This window comes from Bufo gargarizans, chromosome 4 (assembly GCF_014858855.1).
Source record: "Bufo gargarizans isolate SCDJY-AF-19 chromosome 4, ASM1485885v1, whole genome shotgun sequence".
In the NCBI taxonomy this organism is placed as follows: Eukaryota; Metazoa; Chordata; class Amphibia; order Anura; family Bufonidae; genus Bufo; species Bufo gargarizans.
This window is the reverse complement of record NC_058083.1, coordinates 435,807,857-435,831,800: the sequence shown is the minus strand read 5'-3', so window position 1 is coordinate 435,831,800 and position 23,944 is coordinate 435,807,857. Positions and strand designations below refer to the sequence as shown.

Sequence of the window (23,944 nt, the reverse complement as noted above, 5' to 3'; positions counted from 1 at the left end):
AATGGCTGCACACCATTATACATACAAACAATAGAAGAAATGGGGGTAATTCTAGATAAAAGTGGTACAATACCGACTATGAGTCAATGTGTGTCGGGCCCATCTACCAGGCGTCAAGGTAGCTTCCGCAGATGGGTCCCTAACACTAGTATACTGCCTCTCTTTGGACTTACCAAAGCCTACAATATTCAGAGCAGTGTAGAGACCAGCTAGATACGTACTCTGCCCAGAAGTCCCAGGTAGATGGGCGTGTTCAGTCTAAAAGAGGCGCTACCCTCAATATATACCACAAGAGAATTTAGACTAGAACCTTCAGAATCACAGGTGCATATCCATGAAGCAAGCATGATTATAAAAAACAAAAATGGCTGCACACCATTATACACACAAACAATAGAGCTAATGGGGGTCAATCTAAATAAAAGTGGTACAATACTGTTTATAAATGAGTTAATGGAAGCTCTTGTGTCAAACGTGTGTCGGGCCCATCTACCAGGCGTCAAGGTGGCTTCCGCAGATGGATTCCTAACACTAGTATACTGCCTCTCTTTGGACCGAACACGCCCATCTACCTGGGACTTCTGAGCAGAGAACTTATGTAGCTGGTTCCTACACTGCCCTGAATATTGTAGGCTTCGGTAAGTCCAAAGAGAGGCAGTATATTTAGTGTTAGGGACCCATCTGCGGAAGCCACCGTTTGATCAAATATGTAGACTAAGAGCTTCCATTAACTCATTTATAGTCGGTATTGTACCACTTTTATCTAGAATGACCCCCATTTCTTAGCTCTATTGTTTGTATGTATAATGGTGTGCAGCCAATTTATTTTTTATGATCATGTTTGCTTCATGGATATGCACCTGTGAATCTGAAGGTTCTAGTCTAAATTCTCTCTCTCTCTCTCTCTATATATATATAGAATCTCCTATACATACTGTGGTGCATCACAGTACCAGCTTTTCCAATGAATTATGGGTTTCAAGCTCCACCCTATTTCAAAAAAGTATCGCCACAAATGTAATACATAAGACCACACGTATTATCAAACCACATAACCATTTATTATGTGCCAAATACATACATTTCACAATACAAAGTAATCCAGAGAAGACTCGAATGTACGAAGCTGACGTTACAAGAGCACACTGCCTTGTTCCAACATACAGAGTGAAAACACATTTCTTATGTTTTTGCATTTTAATACATTTTATCTTCCTTAAAAACTTTTTTTAACCTTTTTCTTTATTTTAAAAGCAAACTACGTAACATGAAATTACTTTAAATAATTAGTGTTTTACTTTCCTGAAGTCGTATAAGTGTCTTGTACATTCTAACAGAATTACAGGGTATGTACCTGCAAACCCATTTCAAGATTTCTCTCTATAACTCTGCCGTGGTCTGGGCCAGCAGACGAGTACAGTACTGTTATAACACAATATTATATCAGTCAATGCCATTCGCTACATTCTATTGCCTTTCCTCGACCCCTCTCATCTGTCCAGTCCATCCAAAAACCTTAGTCGGTGCTGGCAATAAAAGACTTTGGTTGGAGGGGTTAAAGCAGTTGTATCCATAAAGCTTAAATGAGGCTTCCAGTTTTATGCAAGTACGCCTTACCCTTCGAAGAATTAAAAACTTTGCGTGTCAGTTCTTCGGTTTTTAAAACCTATGCTTGCTGGCGGTGCTTATACACATATACTGACTTCACAAGCACTGCGCGTTTTTGAACAGCACTATGTCAGGACATAACGAAAACGGGATGGATCCGTTTTGCAGCCCATAGACTTCCATTATGACCGACTGAATAACGGAATGCCTCTAAAGGCATTCCATTATGCATTCCGTCATAAAATTGCGTTATGGTCCGTGGTAACGGAATCCATAACGCAATTCTGATTTTACCACCAATCGAAGTGAGAATGAATTTCAAAATATGACATTTTCTCATCTCTAGTGATCTACATTTTACTGTACAACAAATAAGTTGCATTTATATAAATCTGGATAACCTCTTTACAAACTACCCACTTCTTTAGTCCAGTAGTAAGTACTCATTTTTACTTATTTTTTAGTGGCTAAAACTGCAAGCCATATATACCGTAAATATATGTATATCGTCAGGTTTTACGCGGTATATATAAGGAAATATTTCAGAGCTGGTTCATGATCTCATCTATCTTATTCACTTTCCAGAATACAGCTTGATAATACTAGGCATCTAAAACTCCCCTAAAATCACATACAGTACTTATAAATTGTCGGGGAGGGGCATTATAGTCAGAAACTGTTTACAGTAGTCATCGATATATAGTCCTTGTAAACCTGGTTTTCCAGCCTTATTCCTTCCATATTTTCCAACTGAACATCTCATTAAAAAGTGGACAAAAACTTGTGCTGGAGGTAACATAAGTAATGTAAAGCTATAGATTGATTTTCAGAGACATCTACCTTCTAGTAAAGATGGGTCCAGGACAGTCGACACCTACCTCAAGGAGGTGTATAAGGTTACAAAAGAGGGCCCCTAATTCATGAAAATGCTACCACTCTTCTCCATGAGTGATGTGTGGTATTGCAGTTCAGCCTCATAGACTTGTATGGAGAGGAACTGCAATACCCGACAACGTCCATGGACAAGCTCGACAATTTTGGCAATGAGTCTAAGCCAGTTTTCTGGATTCTCATACAACCCAGGGGTGGCAAGATCTTCAGCCATGTTAACGTGCCCATAGACACTAGATAAACATTGGACGAAAACGGCTGTTTTCAGTCATTTCAGCCAACCATTGTTCCAATAATCGTGAATGATTGTTCTCAATAACTGATGGCGGACTAGTCTGCCAAAGATGCAATTGGCAAGGTTGGATAAATTTGGCTGTTGGCAAGAAATTACATGTGTATAGTATGGTGGGGCAGATTCAGCCAATCATTTGCCATTTTACTCAAGGACCAGGCAGTCTGGCTGTTGGGATTGTTTGCACAAAATGTCCACGTAGACGCATTATCGGCTACAGCATGGCCGCTGATCACCACCTCATGTGTATGGCCGGCGTTAAGGAAGCAATGGAGACAAGCTGAGGAATTCCAGTTGAAAAGCTGTCATGGCATCCGTGGGCATGAAAACCAACTCTCCACCTGGCGTATTTTAGCTAGTATTTATTGGCACATGTATCGGCATACTGGATACGGCAGCCAAAGTGATATATATGGAAGAAAATGCTTGCTTTGAGAAGGTATAAGGCCAAAGAACAGTAAGGTTATGGTAAGGCAGCAATATTAGACTAATATTCAGATCATAGCGGAGATGATTTACTGTCTTAAAACCAGATCCATAGGCATGAAAACCAACTCTCCACCTGGCATATTTTATCTAATATTTACGGGCACATTTTATGGCACTGGATACTGCAGCCAAAGTAATATGTGTGGAAGAAAAACTTGCTGTGAAAATGTATAAGCCCAAAGCACAGTAAGGCCTCATGCACACGACCGTTTTTGTGGTCCGCATTTTTTTGCAGTTCGGTTGCAGACCCATTCACTTCTAAGGGGCCGCAAAAGATGCGGACAGCACTCCGTGTGTAGTCCGCATCCGTTGCACCGTTCCGTGGCCCCGCAAATAAATAATAATAGCATGTCCTCCTATTCTTGTCCTTTTTGCGGACAAGAATAGGCATTTCTACAATGCGACGCCCGTTCTGTTAATTGAGGAATGCACACGGACGGCTTCCGTTTTTTGCAGATCTGCGGTTTGCGGAACGCAAAAAAAACAAAAACGTCACGGTCGTGTGCATGAGACCTAAGGCAGTGATATTACACAAATATTCGGAGATGATTTACTGTCTTAAACCCAGATTGTCAGCTGTAACCTGATCAGCGTAAGTGTATTAGAGTAAAGGAGAAATATTACATTCAGAAATGTAGTAAGTTAGTCTTTGTCAAAATTAGCTTTCGAAGCAAAACCTTCTGACCAAGCTTCAGCCTAGTTAGCTCGTGTACAACTATCTCTTCATTTTACTGTCACCGTATTTCACTTGCAAGTAATCCCTCTGCAATATCTTCCCTTCTAAAGGGGGAACTGCAATATGTAACAGACTCCTTTTGGCAGCCGAGATACTAAAAGATACAAAACACACACGTACATAAAACCCTTCAAAACACCTTATAAAGCGAACACTGCTTATGACAACTCATGTGATATATCCAATACAACATATAGATGTGATGCTCTAGAGCCAGCAAGAGATAGCATGTTCTTATATATTAAATGTTAACTACACATGCACCTTTATGACTTACACTTAAAACAGTTTTCCGGAAACTGTCCTACTAAAGAAATATATCTAGAATGCAAAACTATGATGAATTTGACATAATAACCTTGTCATCGTACTGTGATGCACTGCATCGAACAGCGTAGTCAATTGCTGGTGACAGTGAGATAACGGCAGCAACATAATATTCATTGTAAGTAGTGTGTACTGTCTAAGGCCTCATGCACACGACCGTTGTGTGTTTTGCGGTCTCACAAAACACGGATGGCGTCCGTGTGCGTTCCGCAATTTGCGGAACGGCACGGACAGCCATTATTATAACTGCCTATTCTTGTCCACAAAATGCGGACAAGAATAGGACAGAATAGGACAGGTTATATTTTTTTGGCAGACCGCAGAACGGAGCAATGGGTGCGGACAGCACACGGAGTGCTGTCTGCATCCTTTGCGGCCCCATTAAAGTGAATGGGTCCGCATCCGAGCCGCCAAAACTGTGGCTCGGATGCGGACCAAAACAACCACCGTGTGCATGAAGCCTAAATCTTACATTTCTGCAAAATAAAGACATATCAAAAGTCACTAGAGATGAGCGAATTTCATATTTTGAAATTTGTTTGTTGGAAAAACGGAACGAGACGGATCCGTTTTGCAGCCCATAGACTTCTATTATGACGGAATGAACAACGGAATGCCTCTAAAGGAATTGCGTTATGGTCCGTGGTAACGGAATCCATAACGCAATTCACCTTTTACCAACAAACAAAGCATGAACAAATTTCATAAGCGGAAATTCGCTCATCTCTAAAAGTCACCTTGGATTGTTGCACAATATTACAGTTTTTTATGCAAGTGTCTAATGGAGGACATGTCACCGTTCCTGACTTGTATGCCTCATGAAATTACAATTTTGGAGCAGCATTTCTTAGAACTCCGCCTTGTGCTGTAAACTGACAACCTGGTGCTACTATCCCTCTTTTCAAAGGGGTGTGCACCTATGCCAGCACCTATATCAGACTATGTATGAACACCCCCCCCCCCCCAACTGGTAACACATCATTTATTCATACATTTCCAGGAGGAGCAAGAGAGGAACAAAACAACACAGGGTTCTAGGAGAAGATGCTCCAGGATTTCATGTGGAAGGCACGCATTCAGGAGAGCAGACATGTCCATGTTCAAGAACACTACTAGTAAACCATTACGTTATGTCTAGTACAGGGCTCGAGGAGGTGGTGCATGGGATTTAAAGAAAATACTTATGACATGCACTGCCCTTCATGGCCTGCACTAGGCATAACACAAGGTCTCAGTTTTACCTGAAGTGTTACTTTAAGGGTCCATTCACACGACCGTATCTGTTTTGTGGTCGCTTGTGGACCAAAAATAGGGTCATGTGCATGGACCCTAAGTCCAAGGTTACAATTAATGCAATACTGACATCATAACATAACCAGTGATTATACACAATGGCACAAAAACTCATTGTTTATAAGAATATTAGATCCATATAAACTAGTCCTATGGGAAGGGATTCCAGAAGCCCATCCATTTCAGCAGATGTGACGCCTTCTGGTCCTCTACTGGCAACCTTACATTAATTCCAATGGCACTTGACATTTCTTTTAATGTACAAATGTTCTTCCAGGTGTGGACAATGTGTACTTTTACACCACACTGGTTAACGCACGTTACGAGGAAGATGTCTCCAGGACAGGTTCCCTTTAGATTACAACATCTGTAGGACAGACTCAAAGCTGACCTAGCAGGTGCAGTTCTGGCAAGCTGACAATCAAAGGCAAAGCCATTCCATACACTGGATTGGATTGGAAGTCTCAATAGACCTTATATGAGATTGCCACGATTGATAGTTATAATTATTTATCCTCCATTCACAGGACAGGGGATAAATGTCTGATTACTGGAGGACACACAGCTGGGACCCCAACCGATTGCTAGAAAAGGGTTCCCGAGCTCCCTGTTTGAATGAAGCAGCAGTCTCTGCCACTGCAAGTCTATGGGACTGATGGAGACAACCAAGTACAGCGATTATACTGTCTAGTGACATCACCAGTGATGCACGTGATCAATTTTATCAGTACTTGGAAAATAGAAGTTAAAATAAGTCACACACTAGAACAGCTGCTTATAACTAGGAGTCCTTGTCTTAAAAAATACATCATATATACATCATATGAAAGACTCCACTTCCAAAGTATATATATATATTACAAAATAACAGTACAGCTGAGGACACGCTCTTGTAACTCGGGACATTTACATATGTGAGAGGGGTTGCTGTGTACTAAATTGACAAACCCAAATTTCAGTGCCAAATAATTCTACGAACACGACGTCCTCTTTCTATTCATTTTTTGTCCACGATTATAAAAAAAACAACCCGTTTAATAAAAATAAAAAAAATGACACAAAGCTTCTGTCATTCAGTACTGTCCATGGACAATGGCGTCATCTCATGTGTAACCAATCACTACAGTCTCCAATGCTGTCCACTGCTCCACACTTTTGTCACCAGAAGCCCACTGACACGGTTGATCCAAGACATCTGAATATCACGAAGCTGATTCCATGGAGATCTTCATTTCATCACATCTTGGCCACTGTATAAGTGTTCGGTAGCACAAAATGCCCAACAGAGGGAGATTCCATCTCTAAAAGAGTATACAACTCTGACAGGTATGATACCGAGTGCAAAACTAGCCACTGCCGAGCAAAAATACATCTAAAAATCTGCATCATCGTCATTGTTGTTGTCGTCATCATTGTCATAGCTGATGATCCCCTGAAGGTCATTATTGATTTGCTTATACACAAAATGAAAGACTTGGAGGTTTGGTCGACTGTGGAGCTCGGCTTTGATTTTCTGTGGGTAGGTGTCTTCGCTCAGCTGCTGCCAGGTGTCGTCAATGTAAAGGAAGAGGCCGTAATTTTCTGGATCCTTTACGTTGAACCGGTGGGCACACATCTGGCACACGTCATCTGTAGTGGTATAGGGTTTAACGATAAGAGTCTTGCCTGTACATCCATTGTCCACCTCCTGCAGCGCCACCCTCAGGTAGTTCTGTAAAAACATGGACAATGTCAAGAAATCATACAATAGATGTAAAGGGAACCTGGCACATAAAAAATGCAGTCCTAGGCTACTTTCACACTGGCGTTTCTGGGTCCGCTTGTGAAATCCGTTTCAAGGCTCTCACAAGCGGCCCAAAACGGATTCAACCCCAATGCATTCTTAATGGCTAAGGATTCACTCAGAATGCATCAGTTTGTCTCCGTTCAGCCTCCATTCCGCTCTGGAGGCAGACACCAAAACGCTGTTTTGATGTCCGCCTGACGATGCGGAGCCAAACGGATCTGTCCTGACTTACAATGTAAGTCAATAGGGACGGATCCGTTTTCACTGACACAATATGGTGCAATTGAAAACGGATACGCCTTCCATTGACTTTCAGTTTAAGTCAAAACGGATCCGTTTGCATAATCATGAACAATAAATTATATTTTTTTTTTCATGGTAATGCAAACGGATCCGTTCTGAACGGACACAAGCGTTTGCATTATAGGTGCGGATCCGTCTGTGCAGATACCAGACGGGTCCGCACCGAACACAGGTGTGAAAGTAGCCTTATCTGCAGGCAGCGTGTTATAGAGCAGTAGGAGCTGAGCAGATTGATATATAGTTTTGTGGGAAAGAATCGGTATAAGGGTCCATTCACACGTCCGCAATTTTGTTCCGCATTTTGCAGAACTGAATTGTGGACCCATTCATTTCTATGGGGCAGCACGATGTGCTGCCCGGATCGGGAACTGCGGATCCGCACTTCCAGGTCCGCAATTCCGATCCTGAAAAATATAGAACATGTCCTATTCTTGTCCGCAATTGCGGACAAGATTAGGCATTTTCTATTAAGTGCCGGCGATGTGCGGTCCGCAAAATGCAGAACGCACATCGCCGATGTCCGTGTTTTGCGGATCCGCAAAACACACATGGACGTGTCAATGGACCCTAACTTGTATTTTATTCATTTATATCTCTGCTCTTTCTGGGCTATTCAGTGACTGACAATTATAGACGATCATAGAGGGGAGGCTGTCAGTCACTGGACTCCTAAGCCTCAAAAAGAGCAGAGATATGATAATAAATTAATTACAAGTTATACTGAAACTTTTTCCAAAAAAGATACATCTGCTCAGCACCTCTTGCTCTATAACAAGTTCCCATTGATGAGTATTCTCCTATAAAATAGTATAAGGAGTTGTATACTATAATAACTTAAAATATAATGCTGAATTTATGACACTGGTACATGGGAATATGTCTATTAAGGTTTTTGGTCATCCATGTCCTAGTCTGATAACTGATGGTGGTGATAGATGGAAGACATGATGGTACCCCAAACATGTTTGGAAATGATAGAAATTAATATAATTGGTTTACTTTTATAGGTAACTCATTTAGGACATTTATAAGTTAAACCCTGACACTGTATATAAGGATATGGCCTGCAAGATGTGATACATCATACCTGAAAGTCATCAATGGATGGAATGGTCCTGTTTGTAGTCCTCCTCTGGTGCCACTGTTTTAATGTATCTCTGGTCTCTGAATTTAGTAACCGTGAGGCTTGTTCCTCCTGGAAATTCTTGATCAAGGACAGGGCTCCATAGGCACTTGTCAAGTAGTAGCCTCCTAGAAGTAAATCAGTTCAGGACCTATGTTAGAATCGTATACATTCACAGCTAATAGAAACATGTACAGTAGTCTACAATGCTTGTACCTGGACAAATCCTTACAACTTTTAGGCATATATTATAGTTCAATATAGGGCCACGTGCTTTGAGGACCACATTGTCACATTGTAAAAAAAAAGTAGGACTATCTATATATATGATCCCCTTCTTTAATAAGACTTTACAACTGTTTAAAAGGGGGTTCTTCGCTTTCAACAATCCCTACTGGTTAGGTGGTCCCCCTGAAATGATCAAAAGTTCCCCTGTTAGGACCCCTAGTGATCAACTGTAATCTGTTGGGGAACCGGGGGACATTAAAGATTACATAGTGCTCATTCAAATCAATGGGTTGTCTGGGTAAATGAAGGACAGGATGGGTCCTCCAGAGAAAGAGGGGAGTTCTTTGTTCAAGATCCATATTTCTAGGCCAGAATAGACCGGGACGAGCCGTGATCCTAGGGAGGCTCGTCCCCTTGGCGGCCTGCTATTGGCTGCTGCGGAGATCAGGAGCTACGCAGGTGCCGGGGAGTGGGACAGGTATAATCTATATGAGGGGCCTGTTTTAGACTTTGGATAACCCCTTTAACAAAAACTAGCAGGGAATATTGCGGCATCTGCACTGGAGCGGTGGGAGCTGAAGAGTCGAGCAGTGTTTTTTTTAATAACATTTGCTGCTTATTTTTATTATTATTTTTCAGAAATGAAAACCCATTTAACGCTTTAGGAGACAATACAGGACATGCACATTGGGACATGTCTCTAAAAAGTCATTGTGCCGACAGTTTTCTGTTGATAAAAATGACACATTTTATTATCACATGGGCTGTACTGTTTTTGTAGATTATTTTGGCCTGCAATGTGTCCACTTAGAAAATATTACTATATACGGTATGTAAATCTATACATCTGTCTGATGTTGCTTTGTTATCTCCTGATGCCAGACCAGGAACATTGTCTCCATGACAGAGAAGAGCTTCTATTTCTAGGCTTTGATTAGACAAGACCAGGAAGCAGGCGGAGGCTTCCCCGGGTTATCGGAGACACACTGTACAACTCACTCAGCAGGATGGAACAATTTAGTTTAACTTGACCATAATTACGTCGGAATTTTGCAGTGGAAAAATCGTGCTGTACGAAAAATACTACTGGGCAGAGAAAAAACATGTATAGAATAGTCTTCCTCTTCAGGAAGAGGGTAAAGGCCAATATTAGGATTATATATCATTATTGAAGTTACTAAATCACTTTCCGAATTACCCAGCACATAAAGTATCTCCATTATTTACATATTACACACGCAATGGAAGGTGACTTCACTCTTGATAAATTGCCAGGTATAACCAGCATAAACAGTATTTACTGGACTATAAGACTCACTTTTTTTAGCAGGAAAAAAGAAAATGTTGCTTAAAAGTGTGTCTTATAGTCTGCAGTCAGGGTGGTCCAGTTTTAGTTAATATACACTGGAGCACCTTCCCCATTAAAATATACCTTTTATTATTATTATACTAAAAAATGGCCTACAGCCGGACTACATGTAACAGAAGAGTCAGGAAAAACATATACTATACATATTAGATTATAATGTATAGAATCAAGAGAAATAGTGGTGATACATGTGAGTACACCCACGTAAAGTTGCTCCGTATGTGATTCACAGATAGCTACGGTTTTAGTTAGCAGAAATACAATATTATAAATCCATAGTTTACCAAAAGGCAGAAATTACCTGACATTGTGGGAAATGATTAAAATACCCTCAAAGAGGAGCTGTGACTAGTCCAAACACTGGCAGCACTGACTGGATAGTATCAGACAGTCCAGAGACCCCCTTCCCCCAATTGGTAACACCCATCTGGACCTTCATTGCAAACTGGTAGTAATACATTCATAAGTTCTAGTAGGAATTATATAAGAATAGCACCACATAGAGTCATACGAATAAATACTCCAGTCATGTCGGGAGAGGTGACAGGTCCTCTTTAAGAACACATTATTATTATCATGACAATGTTCTGTGCAACCACCCATACATATATAGCCATATTTTACCTTCTCCGTGTAGCAGTGATGGGTCCAGCAATTCCATCATATATTCAATTTCAGTGTCAATTTCCAGCATTTCACACTGAGCAATGACATAAGTTAGTACTGGCAAAAAGTCATCTGCGCCGTACATCCTCCCTGGCAGACACAGAAAAATAATGATTTCTATACAGTAGACAGATTACATCATTACTTGAAATAAGTGAAAAAAGGCACAAAAATACGATGTATAGTATTAATAAATAAGGACAGGAATATAAAGCAAAAACAAGTCATAAAACAAAAGTAACTCCCAGCAAATACAATATTCTCCTATTGCTTTGTTAAATCTAATTTTTGGACTGCGGCTTCTTTCAAGAGCAAATGATTATGGGGGTTCTGTCCTGTGATTAACAGGAATGCAGAATTATACGGCAATCCTCCAGAGCTGAGATCTGTACTACAACTGGAGTGGAGGTTTGTCCTAAATAGGATTCTTCCCTCTTTTAGCTTCACATGGAGATGGACTGATTGTAGGGATTGGAGTGGGCCACTTTCTGGCTACTTGTGACTAATGTGTATATAAGATGACTAAATGGCACTTACTGATATTCTGTGCTGTTTGCTATCTTTTATAAGCCATGCCCCTTGTTAGGTAAATCTTCTATGCTGTCCGTATAGAGGTCCTGTCCACAAGATGGCCGCTGATGAAGGGTCATATCCTAGTTACTCAGTCTCTCCCATACAAACAAACTGGAATGAACTTACAACATCACATAGAGGTTATTTTCCTGGTCACATGACCCTCCATCAGCAGCCATTTTATGGACAAGACCTCTGTGTGGACAGCACAAAAGACTTGGCAAACAAGGGGCGTACTTTATGAAATGTTGAAAATGGCACAGAACTTTAACAGAGGCTACGCCAAATAGTCATAATACAAACACAATGGTCAACAGTAACCAGAAATTGGCCAATCCCTTTAAGACTTTAAAGAGTAAATAAACTTTTGAATACAATTTTAATAAAATGTCCCTAATAATAGTTTTTCTAATATACTTTATTAAGGCATTTTGTATCTTTATTACAGTTTCCACCCCCTAAAGCGCACCATTCTCTGTGCGCTCAAAATTGACATTTCTGTACACCGCTGACTGCTCAGAGGTGTACGGAGTACGGGCTGTAGAAATGGGGACGCAGCATAGCGAGTACGGGCAGGAGCACATATTGCTGCTCCTGCCTGTGCCCCCTGGAGGTTTACTAACTCCTGGCATAGCACAAGTATGCCAGGATTAGCTGAGAGGAGCGGACTCCTGCTTCAGCAAAGAGTCCTGCACGCATTCCCCTCAGCTAATCCTGGCATAGAACATGGGTACAGGTTAGTAAACCTCCGGGGGGCACGGGCAGGAGCAGCAATATGCGCTCCTGCCTGTAACCCATGCACTGCGGCCCCATTCATAAAGTGTCTACAGCCCGTACTCCGTCCACCGCTTTAGTGGGTGGAAACTGTGATAAAAATACAAAATGCCTTAAAGGGGTCGTCTCACTTCAGCAAGTGGCATTTATTATGTAGAGAAAGTTAATACAAGGCACTTACTAGTGTTTTGTTATTATCCATATTGCTTAGTTTGCTGGCTAGACTAATTTTTTTATACACCTCTTGTCTCCATGGTTACGACCACCCTGCAATCCAGCATCGGTGGCTGTGCTTGCACACTATAGAAAAAAGCACCTGCGCCTCTGGAGGCCGGGACCATGGGCGTGCACATAGGCTAGCACTTAATCCTAAAATGCGCAAGCACGGCCACCGATGCTGGATTGAAAGGTGGTCGTAACCATGAAAACGTGATGAGTATAATGTGATGGAAAAATCAGTCTAGCCAGAAAAGGAGGCAATATGGACAATCACAATACATTAGTAGGGGGCTTGTACTAACTTTCTCTACATAATAAATGCTATTTGCTGAAGTGAGATGACCCCTTTAATAAAGTATAGTAGAAAAACAATTATTAAGAACATCTTATTAAAATGTTATTCAAAAGTTTAGTTACTCTTTAAAGAACCATTCATATGAATTCCTACTGATATCTTTGTACAGTACTATGATCCTGTCTTGCACAGTTCCAGTATAGTCCATATCTAATAAAACCAGATGGGGGGCGATTTCAGCTGTTAATACTGGAAAATATGCAACCCAAGATTACTACTAGATATGTAATGCAAAGCGCACGTTTTTGTTATTGATTTTGACTGTAAAACCGTTTTTTAGCATGTGAGTGATTTCCAATTCTGTACAGAATGTAATGGTGGTATATAACTAGGACCAGGCCGTCAGGCATAAAATAAGGTCAGCAACACATTATGAAGTAGGATACTTTGATTTGAAGAATTTCCTTCCTGTGCCTGTTTTATATATCAACTGAATTAAAGGCAAATCGGATCGAATGCGGCCGATCTGTACCTGAGTTATTCTCCATGCACGTATAAATCAGCTTGCAGATTCTCAGTAACAGCATCACTTTCTTCTCTGGAGAATACATTTTCTGCATGGTAGAGAACTTGACTCTGATCTTTTCCACATCTACTGCCTCAGGCGTTGGGGTCAAAACTCCGAGTTCCTGAGGAGTCCTCTTTTTTACTAGTAACAGGTTTTCCTTCAGCTGGCTCCAGGACCCATCTGTCATACGGAAGTTCTTCAGCATGTTTTCTATGTGGCCTTTCAGGGGCTTTAAGATACATTTGTGCATGGCCTTCTCTAGTACCACATCTGGAATAATTAAAACAGGACAATGAGAGAACAGACCTAGAAAACCAAACAATGTACCGTATATACTGCAGCAAAGTCAACGGGATTAGCAGATACTCATTATAGAGTCTAGACCTTCACCATGGCTTGTCCTATTTTTCATTTTTTATATCTTTCTTTACTGTGTCCTTATCCCCTCCAATGTGTATGGTCATCCAACACCAATAAATCAAACCTATGTAATATCTAACGGTCACTGTATCTAATAAACAGCACATGACAATTACCAGATACATTGTCATTGAATATAGTTGTCTTCCACCACAATGTGTTCATGACCAGAAGCCTAACGACCTCTGTTATATACATGATAAGCTGCTCTCAGCAATATCCTATTACGTACCATCCCTCATATCAAGTAACACCATGGCGTTCCTCCAATAATAACAGCACTCCTAGAATTCCTCCTGATGTGTGTCATCTCTCACCGTTTCTGGAAAAACTGACAGTAATATTGGCCAGCCCGTCTCCGGTATTACTTCTACTTATAGACAAAGGCCATTGGGATGGAGTTGACTGCTTGAAGATAGATCATCTCTAGTTATAGTCTACAAAACTCACTGAGCAGCAACAGAAACACACGTCCATAGTAATCTTCTACTGATCCTTAGTGAGAGCCTGAATTCTAGACCAGAGCAGCATTCACAATTCTGCTGGTTGTTTGCAAACGTCTCAACAGGCACATCTAGAGAACTTTAGCTGAGTTACTATGATACAAAGAGAGAACGCATTTCAAATGGGGTTGTGAACAGTTCTATCTATCGAATGTGTATGGCCGGCTTTGGACAGTCATTCAGCACTAATGTTATTTAAGATTCCTTGAATCTAGAAGAACAACCAAATGTCCTAAGTCTTTCCTATTACATAAATGCATTGCACCTGACAGAATGATCATCATGTATCATGGTCATTGCTGATATTCGCTCAGGAAATCTATACTATGAAGCGAATTATCTACATGAATTGTCCAGTCATAACCTGCCTGCCCCTGCTCATGTGTTGGGCTCTGTACTATGAATAGGTAGTAGGACTAAGGAGTGGTCTGCAACAGATAAGCAATGCTGAAGGATAGAAACTATGAAACGGCCAATGTTCTGCATTCCTGATGAATCACGTACTTGCCGGCTATGAAAATACCAAAAATAAACCCAGCATTACAATAGAGACTTCCCAAGAACTGCTTCTGATAAATGACGGCGTCCAATCAATTTACTGCACATATAAGTCAGTCTAAGAAATGTGCACCTGATTTACCCCCTGATGTAATTGGATGTTCTCCTAAATCAGAAATTTAAACACTTCACCTTGAATTGCTTACGATACAATCGTTACGAAACAGAAATGGTGGCAATATCTACTAAAGGGGGCAATTCCTTTATACAGATGACTGGTGGTTCAGGAAGCAGAGAGAGCACTCACTGCGCATGTGCTAGGACCAATGTCAGATGATTGCTGTGATGCGGCGACTGCTGCCGTCTCCTCACAGCTGACCAAGGATAGCACCATACATTGTATAGCGGATGGGTTTGGTATTGCAGCCTGGGCCTGTTCACTACAATGGAGTTAAGCTGCAAATAGGCCATGTGACCAATGAACGTGACATCACATGGCCTAAAAGGAGGCTGCAGCGCTCAACGGAGCACCACAGCCTCCACAAACACCTGATCAGCGGGAGTGCTGAGAGTTGGACCCCCACTATCCTGAGGACAGATCATCAATATCTTATTCCCGGAAAACCTCTTTAACAATGAGCTGCTTGCATTAAAGGGATTCCCCAATAGATGAACAGGGTTTATTGGAATGAGCGCTGTATCTTTTCCCAGTTTCTAACTAAACACCAGTTTGGCCCAGAGATCAGATCTTGGAGCAGACATGTTTGCTTATACACAATAGGCCTCATTTATCAAAACTGTCTAAAAGAAAAACAGCCAGGACACATGTAAGACGCAGTAGATGAATATTAGCCTGTTTTAATATTTATAATGTGCCTGTCCTTTCAGGAGATGACATGTATATTTATCAGTGACATTCAGGCCGGGTGCCTACTCAGCTGGCGTTCCCTCTCTCTATATCACACACAAAGAGGAATTACAATATCTCGCACAGCAACAGAATAACAATGATGTCACCGAACACTGAGACCCTTTATAGAGCCGCCTTACGGACTGTAAATCCACTGTAAGCAGTCCTTTCACTCTTGTTCTACAACTTCATAAATAATGATGATTATTGTGATTTATTTATTCTGAAGAGGTTCCAGCCATAAACCCGGAGATTACAAGACACAAAGACAAACTACAAAGATGGCCACTCATGTTAACCAGTCAACTTTATTGGGACTGGCCAACCAACTAATGTGTATGGATGTCAACATAACCGATCCTTTTGTTTTCGGGGTGGTGAGCTGCTCCTAGAGGTTCTGACAGCTTTCTTCCCTCTCCCTGTTCAGAACACTTGCACACTCTGTCGAGCCTGGGATGTGTGTGCATGGAGGGGTTGGGAGAAACGACTGTCAGCTGAACGTATGTATGTAATCTATTATGTCCGGCCAGTAGGGATAAACAAACTAAATTTTTTGAAGTTCGAGTTAACGCTGAATTGTGTTATGGATTCCTTTACCAAGGATCATAACGGAATTCAATGACTGAATGCATAACAGAACGCCTTGAGAGGCATTCCATCACAATTGAAGTCTAAGGCCTGCATAATGGATACGTTCAGTTTCCGCTATGGAGGAGAGGACTACTGCATAGCGGAAAGCGGACGGATTCGTTATGCTGCCCAGAAACAACGATTTTAGGTGCCGGCCGAAAGACACGCTCATCCGTTGAACGAGCATTTGCTCATTCATTGAGTGATCTCCAGGCATCTTTTACAAAGGTCAATTATCGGGAACTAACACTTCTACAAACATTCATCCCCAATAATTGGCCTGATTATCGGTCCATGTTAAAGGACATATAGGTAAAATGTATTATTAAGCCCCTTCAAGCCTCTTTCTGGCATAGAAAAGTCGTGCATCTACCGGGTTTTCAACCTTTTAATGCATTTGTGACTTTTCTAATTGCAATCTGATATTTTCAACAATGCCCTTGCTAAGTCTACGAAAAGGGGGCCTGGAGAGGGCAGAGTGAGAGGGGGCCGTCTACGGCAGATCGGAGAACCTGAGGAGGCAGTTAATCTATGGTAAAGCCTACACCTCGTCATAAATTAGATGCCTCCTTTGATAAATCAGGGCTATAGTCTCTGTTGATACTTGCGTTATGGGCGGGTATTTTTGACTGCAGGAACAGTGCAGTCTACAGCACAGAAACCCGACAGAACCTATTATACAGTAAGTCAATGAGATCCTTCAGGATTTATATGGATATATTTGGTTCCGTCTAGATGTTAGAACATTGGTGTGAATACCTAACCATGCACATTCCTTAAAAGTAGAACTTTGCTAAAGCAAATCTGATTTATGGGGCCTTCACGGAGCCTTCAGCTCCGTCCATCTGAATGGGGTTGTTTTGGTGGGAAGCACATGGATTTCTGCAGGCCTCATTCAGATGAATGGAATTTATTTTTTGTTGCTGAATTTTCTTCAACAAGTCGCGTGTGAAGGCGTCCTAATCCTGTAATGAGTGAGAAGGTAAGTGTACAGCCAGCATAAGGCAAAGTTACTTATATAGCACTAGATCATACTGACAAGAACCAGCGTCATCAGGTCCACGGAGCTATAGTACTGGCAGCGATCTCGGGCTCCAACACCATTGTGTTCATGTCACTCTCACAGAAGAACTTCCCTAGACATTGGACTAAAGAGTCGCTTCATTCACTGCAATCAACCTGCTATACCGACGGAGGGCAGTGGCTGGTGTCGGGATAAAGTGACTACAGGACATTATGTAGTCCCGCCAGTCACCTCCAGCCTCGGCAGTGCTGACTAGCACAAATAGCTTCCTGCCAATGCCAAAACCACATGGAGTTTCAATATTAGTCACAGGTTTCTGTCTGGATGATTGAGCAATGCAGCTTTGTTATGCAGACATAGGCGATGTGCAGAAGGTTTCATCTGAAGAAGCAAACCTTTGATTTCACTCATGGGTTACACCAGATGATGTGAAGTAACAGAACGTCCCGATCAATGAGACCATACGCTTTGTACTGCAGTCTGTATAACGATAACCACGCAGAAATAGTAATGTTTAATGTTAAATGGGGTGTCCAAGAATGAAAAATCTTGGACAAGCCCCCCGATTGTCTATACTCCCCTCTTCTTCCGGTTCCGCCTGTCCGGTCCTCCTGCCACTGCTTTTTTACACACTGCAGCAGTGATGTGCAGGTATACCTCACTTTGTCGCTGCAGCCAATACCTTTCCTTATACTGCTGAGGACAGTGATTGGCTGCAGCGCTCACATGCCGTATACCTGTATGTCACCGCTGCAGTCTGTGAACAAGCAGCGGCAGGAGGACTTGCATAAAAAAAAAAAAAAAACTGAATATGGAAACCCAGCCCATGAATTTGATCAATAATGAAATAAGGGAGTATTCAGGCTTCACAGTATTGATGCAACTGTTGAAGGGTAACTACAGCTCCGCTCTGCCGCTATTGTAGACGGTGTGCAGGCAAACCCTGAGGAAGCGACAGCTCTTCGACCTCTTCAATCAGCTGATCGATCTGATATTTGCGGCCTATCATGAGGACAATATTTGAAGCCAGAATTCAATTTACAATTGAACACTAATAAGAACAAATAGGACAAGCAAACAGAAAACCCAAAAGACGTTGTCCAGATGCGTGCTCATTTGAAGTCCTGACTAAGTGCCTATTATGTAATCCTGACCCCGCGCCAGATTTACTTGTTTATATCGTTCCATAGCCCTAAAAAGGTTATCTAATTTCTGGTCATTTTATTTAAAACCTAACAATTATTTCAAGAACAACAACAGCCCAATTGCAAACAAGTAGTACCAAGACATCCAGGTTCTCATCGATGCACAATAGTATCGGCAGCTGCCCAAAAATAGGGTACCACATACAGGGGAGGGGCGGACTACCAGCAGATAAGCCAAATACTCGGCCCCCTGTACCACCCATGCAGTAAGTACAGGGGCCCGGAGGGGGCCCTTTGCAGCTGTAGAGCAGTAGCAGAAGTGACCAGGCTGCACTGCTAAGCTGAGATTGGGGCTCAGTGGTGAGACGGCACGGAGCTTAGCGGTGCAATGGGGGTTCCCAGACATAACTTTGCTTTGGGCACCAGAAATACCAAATCTGCCCCTGACCACTTAAAGGACACCTGGGAGATACATGTAGAAAATACTGTATGGAGAGGACTGCTGCTGTACAATGTGTCTTCACTAATATATAGATGCCTAAACACCACAAACACACCGCATCACCATTGACTCTTCTGAAGCCAAAAATACATAATATTGTATAATAGACAGTACAAACCTCATCAGAAACATAATGCTAAAGTGTTGTGTAAAGATGAGTTCACACCACCGCTAGTTCTAGAAAGTACTGGATTTGGCAGGTAACTTAGACAGACAGAGCTGAACAGACTCCACTCACTACAATGGAATAATGGAGTCCGTTCAATTTTTGTTGAGGAACCAGTTTTTTTACCCTACAGTCCTGCATGCAGGACTTTTTTGTCCAGTCTTTTTGACAGAATCTGCAATGGAGACCCCGAATGCCGATGTGAACAAGCCCTAACTTTTAGAATAGGATGACTTTCACAAGGAGGGACTTCCCGCGTTCAGCGGGCTGTAGCCTGCAGGTATACAAACATGTCTGGTTTCTAGGACCTGTGGGTGGAAGAATGAGAGCATATCAGGTTCGTATTGGCTAGTAAAGCGTTGACTGTTACGTGATACCATGGGTTGCATTCATTAGCACCGTCACAGGGATGCTATATAAATACTGTGGTTCATTTTAGCGATATATTAAAATGTTGCATCGTCCATTTGATCGACTTTTGCTTCATAAAATGTTATCTTTATGGAAAGGCAGATGTGTTACCACAATGTAACAACCTCTTATCATCGCTTGAACAGAATACAGGCTACTGCAATTGTATTCCGGTGACTGAATCTGCAATGTCTTGCAGCTTCGCACTCCCACATATAAAGGGAGGGATGTCACTGACTTGGCAAGTTTTACAATTCCCTTATAATTAATATAGTTTCAAAGGTGGAGTTTTAATTTGAATTCTATTTATGGTAGTCCCTTGTATATATAATTAATACACTGTCAGCAGAATCGTACGTATGAAACTGGAAGAGCTGCACTTGGCAGCTGAAGGCATCTGTGTTTGTCCCATGTTGATATGTGCCCGCATTGCTGAGAAAAATGTTTTAATATATGCAAATGAGCCTCTAGGAGCAACAGGGGCGTTGTCATTACACCTATTGACCCATGGTGATTACATATGTATCACATCATTTATCTGGTTATAATAATGTCCAGTCTTACCATTTATGGTTGTCCTGTTATTAGTATCAGGATGTAAATAATGTATGCAGTATTATTATTTTTGCACTGCATGAGCACCGAGCACCTTACGCACTTGAGCACTTTTTTTTATATATATTAGGCTTACCTAGTATGTCATGAGATATTTATTCATATATGTTATATTTTTATATATTTAGGTTTGTATATATGTTTTGATGAATTACATGAATCATGTTCACTTTTTGGGTTCACATCTGGGTCAATGGAAATGATCCAAATACAGAGAAGGTTATAGTATTTTGTTATAGATATATATAGTGATAAGGGGGTTGAAGTGATCTGAGGAGATATCACTGGTAGATACAGGATAATTATTGACCTTTGATGAGATATGTGTTAGATTATTACTTATTTATTCTTTATTAACTATTTATTAAATGTATATATTATGATAGAGGAATGAATCTGATGAATAAGGAGAGGTATCTAATCATGTGGTTAATTTATTTATTTACTTGTTTAGTATCTATGATACATATTTAAGATCAATTGTGTTGCCTATGATGAGTGTAACCCTTTTGTTTGATTAGGGCTTTTTAATGATGGTTGTGCCCTCTGGGTTTTGGTCCTTTTTCCCTTTTCCCCCTCTCCCCCCTCCTATTGTACCCCTCGGTTTCCCCACTTCCCTTCCCCCACTCCCGGTTTGTAATGCATTTTAATTGATACCGTTGCCCCCACTTTTAATATTGAAACCATCGGCTCCATTGATATCATGGCAGTTTGGAGGTAGTGAGTACCGGGGTATTGCCTTCATCTTTGATGATGGATATTGATGTTGCCGAGTGGGTGGACAGAAGCAGGCTTCTATTAACTACCGGTACCCTTCTAATACCGCCCCTTGCGATGGAGTATGACAGGACTCATCAGGGAGGAGCTGTTTCATCTACGTCAGAGGCGGAAGTGACGTAACGCTCTGACCATTTAGCTGTAGTGCGGGCGGAAGTTAGGTGTGCGGCGTGTTCACATGGAGTGGGGGAAGATGTGGGCGGAAGTGATGACATGTTTTGTCATCTGGAGGTGGGCAATGGGCGGAGTTGTATTAGTTAATGAGGCAGCGGATTGGTTCTTCCCCATCTAAGACTGGATTTAAAGCTGAGTAATTGGCAGGATAGACACGCCCCTTTGAAAAAGCTTGGCGAAACGTGCGTCAGGGGTCCGCTCACCAGGGATTGTAAGTTTGTTTCCCAGTATTTGTTATGTGTTATCTATATGTGCTGGCTCAGTTTATGTTGATGTGACATGTAGTGCATGCAGGTCATCTATTTTGACATCCTTAGTGGGTGTGGGACATATATACTGCTCCTACTGTTGGGCTTACATCCTTTTACTAACTACCAGCACTTGCATTTTGATTTTAACCCTTTGTCTCCTCTGAGCCGATGTTGAGATCATTTCTTTTGTTCATGAGGGCTGATTGAAGACAAGGGGTTGTGGGTACTACAACATTTCTTGCATATCCTTGGTGGGGCGCTGTTCTGTAGCGCCACCACAGTACTGCATTTCATACTATATTTATCATTAATTGTAATTGTGTCGTTTAAAGTGACATATTAATAAAATAAAATATTGTATTTCATATATGTGTGTTTTTTATTGGTTATCATGAGTTTGACTCACATATGATCTCTCAATTTTTGAGGATTTATTCGGTTATTATCATTACACCTAGCAACTGCACCGACCTCTGCAATTTGATTGACAGTAAAAATGTCATCACACCTGGTCCTGTCAATCAAAGTGCAGAGCGCGCGACAGTTGCAGAGAGAGCAGAGCCTCTAGGACTGATGAAATCCATTGTGGTTGCAGCTGAGACATTCACATTCAGATGAACGGAAGTAATTTATAGTCACTTCTGCAATAAATCTGCAGAGTGTGAATATGCCCAACAAGTCCTTATGATTCGGCAAACATGGAAGAGAAAATGATAACTGAAACTTCCGCACATTCCAAAATTGTGTTCAATACCTTCTTTATTGATTTCTCTCATCTTTTTATGGTCAAATCAGATAACAGACAAAAAGTTTTGGTTAGCAGACCTTCTTGAGGTCTACTGACTGCGCAGATAGGAAGACATGAGGAAAGCATGGTAATGTGGTGAACCTGATAAGGTGGTGAGCCGTGTGCTTTCCCCATGTCTTATTATCTGGGCAAGAAGTTGGCCTGACGAAGGTCTTCTGACTTAAAACATTCACTTATAATCTGATTTGTCTCTTAAAAAGATTAGAAACCAATAAAAAATGGAATGTTCGAACGTTTCAATTATCACCAGTACAGGTGGTTTGGGAACTCACTACCAGCACCTCCCTGATATAAGGAGTGCTGTGATTTTCCTCTTCTATCATGACAGAGGAGGCATGGTAAAAAATTCCCTGCGCCCGTCCTAACTGGAGTTTGGTCTTCCCCATAACTCTCATGGCAGAGAGGGTTGTGTAGCTATCCAATCTGCTATACCTGGGCTCTGTTCACATGAAACCAGAAACCCTTTGAATATCTTGACTACCTTTATTGTTTTCAACTTTTTTCGACGCGTTGGGACATTTTTACTAGACATTACTGTTTTCACACATGTTCCTTATACCAGTGTTTCCCAACCAGTGTGCCTCCAGCTGTTGCAAAACTACAACTCCCAGCATGCCCACAGCCAAAGGCTGTCCAGGCATGCTGGGAGTTGTAGTTTTGCAACAGCTGGAGGCGCACTGGTTGGGAAACACTGCCTTATACGATTGCTTGGACCCAATGTAGAAGAGATTTGTTATATTGTATGGAAATATAGTAAATGTAATTTCCTAATCTATTGTCAATGGTTCCCCAAGAGACACACTTAGGGCTCATGCACACGACCGTTGGCTGTTTTGCGGTCCGCAAATTGCAGATCCGCAAAACACAGATACCAGCTGTGTGCATTCCGTATTTTGAAGAACAGAACAGCTGGCCCCTAATAGAACAGTCCTATCCTTCTCCGTAATGCGGACAGTAATAGGACATGTTCTATTTTTTACGGAACGGCCATGTGGACACAGAATGCACAAGGAGTCATTTCCATATTTTTTTTGCGGCCCCAAATAAAATGGAACGGACACGGAGAAAAAATGTTTGTGTGCATGAGCCCTTACAGAAAGAGTTTTTGCCTGGACCCTGCATAATTCCACATGGAATCCTTATGGTTTCTTACTACAGAGCCACAGGCTACCCACCACTGTATGGTGCGTCCACATGGAACAATCAGTGGCCCTTGGAGGTAATATGGGCCCCCAGCAAGTAATGAACACCAGTTTATAGATCCGTACAGCACAGACCAGCAGTGGGCATGAAGCCTAGTGCATCCCTGCTGCCATAGTCACTCCAGAAGTACTGGCCTTTGCATCATTCCCCATGCAAACAAGTAGTATTTGGGAAGGGTCTAACTTGCAACTAAAGCAAAGATTGTAAAAAAAAAAAACTGCAACCAACAAAAGTAATGGAAAATAACCAAAAGTACCAAAAATAATTCCAACTCCATATACAAGATTCTACAAAAACACCTGTGCCCATGTCCGGATTTTGGTCCGGAAAAAACAAGTCTGCAAAAAAACTGATACCTTCCGTGGAC

General features: G+C 41.6%; 1 protein-coding gene across 2 annotated transcripts in view; it reads right to left on the bottom strand.

The window, feature by feature from the left end:
• Window positions 1-1,037: 1,037 nt before the first annotated feature.
• The window catches only part of RIN2 (Ras and Rab interactor 2), a 174,842-nt gene continuing 151,935 nt past the window's right edge, over window positions 1,038-23,944 (bottom strand). Inside the window, exons 9-12 of one of the 2 annotated variants that reach the window (XM_044291755.1) lie at window positions 13,505-13,810; window positions 11,070-11,201; window positions 8,813-8,976; window positions 1,038-7,347 (exon numbers count right to left, since the gene is read on the bottom strand). In XM_044291755.1, coding sequence (XP_044147690.1) covers window positions 7,009-7,347; window positions 8,813-8,976; window positions 11,070-11,201; window positions 13,505-13,810 — 941 coding nt within the window. In that variant the 3' untranslated portion in view covers window positions 1,038-7,008. The remainder of the gene's footprint in view (window positions 7,348-8,812; window positions 8,977-11,069; window positions 11,202-13,504; window positions 13,811-23,944) is intronic. The other variant, XM_044291756.1, reaches the window with a different exon arrangement.